Below are 5768 nucleotides of genomic sequence, written 5' to 3' on the forward strand. Positions count from 1 at the left end.
ATAAGAGAGAGTTCTCAAATAGCTACCCATTGAACATATAAATCCAGCTACCCAACCCGCCATTCTAGCGCCATCCCCGTTTCAAATTCATCCTAAACACTCGATTTGCCTCTCTGGCCAGCGACGTCGTACCTTTCATCGTGGTGGTAAACATTCGGTCGCTCGTTCTTCTGTACTCCAAGTAACCGGGCTAGAGCGACTGACACATGGGCCAGCCTTGCGCGCGGCCAGCCTCGCAGCGGCCGGTGTGTGCGTGCTTCTGTCCGGGTGAAAAGCAGGGCGAATCGATCGTGGGTTGGCAGGGTGTTTTTTTACAGTCATCGTTTGCACCCAGCGGCCACCCGTGAAAATATCTCCTCTCCCTTGCCTTCTCTCACGTGCTCTCCCCTCCCCTGATCCCCTCCTTCCCTACCGTCACGCCGCCGGCTCCACGCAGCGGCCGACGCGGCCTTCTCTCCCCGGCGCTTGAGGTACAACAGCGGCTGCGGCACTTCTCGGCCCAGCCGGATCCGGTGCAGGTCGCCGGCATCACGCGCCGCGTGCCGTGATTCTGGATCGGGCGCAGATCTTGCCACCTATCCTCCTCTCTCTCTCCCATGTCGCCATTGTTGCAAGGAGCAGGGGAGATAGGTGCCGAGGACAAGAAGCAACGGGTTGGTCAGGGTGGGCTTGAGCTGCTGGGGAGATGGAGGAGGCCGTCGTGGTTCGTCATGGAGGCGGCGCCGCCGGCAAGCTGGTTGAGGTACGTGTCAGATCCGTTGGTCCTTATAGTTGTTTGTTCTCCTAATCTCCTCACAGGCCATGTGTTTCCCCTTTCTTCCCTCAATGTGACGGGGAATACATCGTTCCTACCTATATTACTACTGGCTTGCAAGCTTTAAGGAGATTTTAATATGTTTGTCATTCATATATCTGGCCTTGTGTGACGATTTTTTTTGTTAATTGCCAATGCTTTATTTCAGAAAACCAAATCTGCACCATGCCGCCTCACCCTCTCAGATTACCGTTTCATCCCTTTGATAGTTTTTTAGGTTTGTCCTTGTCCTTCTTCCCTTAGCGCTGCACTTTTCTACCCTATATTGTTTACTGCTTATTATCGTGTTAATTCCTTTCTATTCCTGGTTTTTCCAGGTGTCGTGTTTGTGTGTTTGTTTTTATGGTGCTGCTTATATGTGTGACTACCGTGTGATCGTATATATATGCTGAAAAGTAAAATGATTTTTCCTTTGCACAATACATAATTTGCAGTGAGATGGTAGTACATCAGTGTATTTACAGGAAAAAACGATGGTCGCATATATGCTGAAAAGAATTAAGGCTGAAAAGAAAGAACATTCATCTACTATTTCTTAATGTATGCTATCGTATATTGCTTCTCTACTTGCTCAAAATCAAATTTGCATCTATGAAAAGGTAAGAAATTAAGGCCAGCGAGATGGCAGTAGATTGGCATGTTTACAGAAAAAACAAATAGCCATGCAAGTTTGAAAGAACATCTTTTTACTATTCCTTGCTATATGCATATTTCCCATCTTCTTCCTTCAGAATCAAATGTGCCTACTAAAGGATAAGAAATGAAGGCTGCAATCTAAGAATACTTTTATTTGCCATTCTGAATTTCTATCACAGCACAGAGGAATGAGGAATGGATACATGAGGCATGGCGTAAGCGTAGGGGTCAGCCAGGGCACGACGCAAGAGTCTGCCCATCTCCTCTCAAAGTTAGTTCTTGCTCTGTCCCCACTACCTCGCCTGCCAACTCTCTGATAGAGTATTTTATTTCTGCAATGTATTATATTCTTTGAAGCAATTGCAAATTTTCCATAGCTTCTTGGCATACTATGGATTTAATTCTTTGCGAGAACAAGCAAAAGATAGTAGCAGTTTCTTTCAGATACAATTTCGGAAAGGTTTGCCGACTAAATGTACAAATATGAGCAAAAGGGGCCATGCTAATTAATGTTGGCCAGGCTCAGGAGTAAAGTTATACAGATTTTGATTTGCAAGTTATTTTGTCCAGCACGAAAGGCACTAATGCGTCCCAAAAACCTAGCGCACAAAGGACCAATCCTTCCCTTCCTCGAGCCCCATTCGAGTCCGCGCCGTTCAGCATCTCCAGCCTCCCCTGCTCCTCGACCCTCCGGCCCCACGGCCTCTCGCGCCGCCGCCTTCTTCCCTTGACGTCTTCCCCGACGCTCGTGGTGCAGCAGCGGCCATTGCAGTAGGTTAGTTAAGCTTGCTTGCCTAACCTGCTATGGATGAATGGTGTGTCTCACCAGGAAACATTAGATTAATGAATTACGTGGCCTCTACAAATTTCGAAATATTGGTTCGGGATATATTAATTTCCACTCCTTATTGTTCATGGCATAAACAAGCACTATAAAAGGTCACAAGTAGAAACTTAGGTCAAGTTATTTCTGGATGTAGCCTGCTTTGTTCAATTGAAATATATTTGCAACATGAGCTGGTTGTTGATCGTTACTCTCGATTGAGGAATGGGAAAAAAATCACATCTTGTGGTGTTTACTACTTTTTGCATTGTCAAATTGAAAATGTTCTGCAAAAAAATAGTAGGTTTCCCTTTCAATAGTTCATTTTGTCAGTCCAGTTGTATCGACAGTTCATTTTTTGTTGGTCTGGGCATAGCAAGGGAGGTCCCCCATATTTGATGAGTGGCTTGAAGCTGAACTTCTGTATTTACCTGTACTTCCTATGCATCTAATATGACCTATAAATTTAAACAGAATTTCATGAGTTGCAAGTTGCAGCTTATTTTCTTGTACAGTCTTGCTATTTGATTATTCTCCTTATGCCTCCATCCTGTAATATTCTCCCAATGGCCGATCCATGAACTCACAGAAAACATTAGGTTCTATGCCAAGTTGTTGGCACCGTATATATACTGAAAGTGGAGTGGTAATAGTTGAACTTTTTTCTTCCCCTTGTAGTAACACAGACGTCGGTAGCAGGAGAAAGTATGTGACTTGGTTGAGTCAACCAAGAAATATGGTGGTACAATGCACATATTTCCTTCGATGCATGTCTCCGGCGACCCTGAGTATAAATACTGCTATCATTTCTTACTGCACACTCTTTATTCAGAGGTGCTCTGAATTAGAACTCCCCATTGGCATATCTGCAGTTCCATGCTATACATCCCCCAAATGACGAAAATTAAGTTCAGGGGCATGTTTTTTTGTATATGCTTGACTTAACTGGAGCTTAAATTTGTCATTTGTTTAATTACCAATCTGGTTTATTCTTGACTCTTGATTGCAGCCGCTGGAACTGATGGATATTGACATGGGTAACAAAATAGTTGAAAGATTTTGTACCGACGAGGCTCTTGAGACTACAAACATTTCTTCACTCCTTGTACGAAAGGATTCTAGGACTAAGTTATAGGATTTTATATTTTAGTCGGATATTCGTTCTGTTAATATGTGCTCCTGTGCAATTTTTCATAGGCTTCTCTTTCCTTTTTCTGGTTACGATTTACAAAGCTGAGCAATAGTTTCTCTACTAATATAGCTTGTGTGAAAAACATCCGTCTTTAGGATGCTTTTGCGGCATGTGTAACTGCCTCACATTAGCCTATGCTTCTATCCGAGTTGTTTACTACTAAGACCATAATGGATCATGCTTTTTAACTGGCATATAAGTGTTGATGGAAAATGATGTCTTATTTTTTGCCTGGTAAATTTTAATTGGCGCATGCAATCCATGCTTCCCAGTCTTTGGTGACAATGTTGTCAGGCCTAAAAATAGAAGTTTTCGATTTCCTCTCTCTGGTTTTTAGTTGGTTAGATGTTAATGCGTGGAAATGTATATGCTGATTTTTTTTCCTGTTTTAATAAATTGCTAATATGTGGATCTTGTCTGCTTTGCATGGACTATAGTATATATTCACAGACTTTGTCTGCTTGCTTCAAAACTAAAATGTGACTTTTACTTGCCTATTACCAAAGAAGATTTCATGCATGCCACATCAAGTCGCCATAGATGCCTCCAAGTGAAATTTCAGCGACGACAAGGTATATTTTCCCCAACACCTGATCTTCTTTAATCAGACTACCGTTCATTATTGCGTATAGGCTTCTTACTCTGTGCCTGAATAAGCGATTGGTATCCACATGTTTGTTTCCATGTGTTCTACTGTCTTTCTGGTACTTGAAGCATAGTATGTTCATGTGTGCGACTACAGTTCCAGCGAGTTGGAAGTCCTGTTGTTCTCAAAGTTTGCATCATATGCCCTTTAGAGAAATCTTTATTGAACATTTTAATTTTCCTCATACATGCTTATCATTTGGCATCATGTTATTTTGTGACACAGTAACTGAATATGCACACAAGAGGATCCCTCTGGATGTGTAGGGGGTATGAAGTAATAGCCATTTTTTTTCTCTGTGTAGATTTGGCATCATATTGCCCAGTAACTGAATATGCACGCAGGAGGATCACTCTGGATGATGGAAAATGCATTATCCGTGGTAAGAAGCTAATGGTGCCGCCCCATTTATACCACATTTAGGCATGATAATTAAATTAGCCTTCAAATTAAATAGATGTCCGCATTCATGGGTACATAGATGAGCTGAGCTACTATTTTCTTGTTTGGGAATGAGGTAACACTATACAAACAGCATGTTAGACACTCTGAACAGCTTAATACTAGACGGAAACAAAATTTCTCTTCCTACTATGTCTGTACCATGAACAAGATGTTCGCAACAAGTGGTCAACAAATGGTATTATGTTCCTGTCCTTTCTCCTTTTTATGAATCTTCATAGCTGCATCTTAACCATGCTTAATATCTATTGCAGTACTTTTCCACTCACTTCACACAAGAATATCTCAAGGGGCACATGCATGAAGAGCATACTAATTTCCTGATCAAAGCTGGAAACAGACCTGCCATCGTCATTGCTCGGCTTATCATACAATCACAAGAAGCTGGACTCAGTTCTTTGACATCGCAAATATGAAAGGAGGAGTGTCATATGCATTTGCCTTTGAGGAATTGGCGGGAGAACTCATATCATCGTGCACTCCCTTTGATAGCGCCATGAGCAACCACTGCCATCATCTCATAATATAGCTCAGGTTCAAGACCTAGGTCATGCACTACTTTTCTCGACCATATAATGTGCTCTGCGTCACCTTATCCTTTCAGCTCCAGTACTTCATAATATAGAGTAGATGAAACATCTTTTTAAATTGGTGTGGAAATACCAATGCAGATGGAGCTATGTAATCCAGCTTGCTTTCTATCATGAGTTGGTCTCATGACTTTGTTTTTAGCCATCTTGGTACCATGCAATGGAATATATAACACTATGTTTGAACATCGTATCTAAATATTATCTAAACACTCTTGCTTAGTTCCCTCTCGCCCTTTGCACCATTGGCACAACGGGTAAACCAATGTATGCTATTATCAAGCGATCTTATTACTTCCTTTTAGTCTATCATGGTATCATCTATATTGTAATTAGTGGGATATAAGTATCCATGAAGTTGGTTCAAAATCAGTCACATGTACATGGGCTTGATCTCGCTTTTTGCGCCATGGGCGCAACTGGTCATCTAGTTTACATAACTACTCACTTGATCTTCACTTTATATCTTTTTGGAGTAACTTGTCATTTACTCTTGTGCTTCACTTATATCCTGTGAGTAAATTGTTGAATTAATTGAATGTCATGAAGTTGAAATCATATCATGCCGAGTGGTAGCTTCACATTCAGTGTAGAAAGTGAAATCT

At 41.8% G+C, this 5768-nt stretch overlaps 1 protein-coding gene and 1 long non-coding RNA gene across 3 annotated transcripts; both read left to right on the top strand.

The window, feature by feature from the left end:
* The first annotated feature begins 489 nt into the window (after positions 1 to 489).
* LOC119332811 lies at positions 490 to 2225 on the top strand. Its single transcript, XM_037605956.1, has 3 exons — positions 490 to 742; positions 1630 to 1721; positions 2021 to 2225. Exons 1-3 carry the CDS (start codon positions 686 to 688, stop codon positions 2223 to 2225), a joined length of 354 nt encoding a protein of 117 aa, XP_037461853.1. The 5' UTR covers positions 490 to 685.
* On the top strand, positions 2184 to 5064 carry LOC119328040. Of its 2 annotated transcripts, XR_005158816.1 has the most exons (4): positions 2184 to 2225; positions 3283 to 4037; positions 4416 to 4493; positions 4828 to 5064. It is a non-coding gene; the product is annotated as an uncharacterized LOC119328040 (long non-coding RNA). The 2 variants fall into 2 exon arrangements; XR_005158815.1 differs by lacking the exon at positions 2184 to 2225 and having other exon boundaries at positions 2895 to 4037.
* The last annotated feature ends 704 nt before the right edge of the window (positions 5065 to 5768 follow it).

This window comes from Triticum dicoccoides, chromosome 7A, assembly GCF_002162155.2.
Source record: "Triticum dicoccoides isolate Atlit2015 ecotype Zavitan chromosome 7A, WEW_v2.0, whole genome shotgun sequence".
In the NCBI taxonomy this organism is placed as follows: Eukaryota; Viridiplantae; Streptophyta; class Magnoliopsida; order Poales; family Poaceae; genus Triticum; species Triticum dicoccoides.

Excerpts from the sequence above, each read along its gene's own strand:
- LOC119332811 (XM_037605956.1), top strand. The coding sequence starts at position 686 with ATGGAGGAGGCCGTCGTGGTTCGTCATGGAGGCGGCGCCGCCGGCAAG. Across the intron at positions 743-1,629 it reads CCGCCGGCAAGCTGGTTGAG|CACAGAGGAATGAGGAATGG; the intron begins GTACGTGTCAGA and ends TTTCTATCACAG. Across the intron at positions 1,722-2,020 it reads TCTGCCCATCTCCTCTCAAA|CACGAAAGGCACTAATGCGT; the intron begins GTTAGTTCTTGC and ends TATTTTGTCCAG.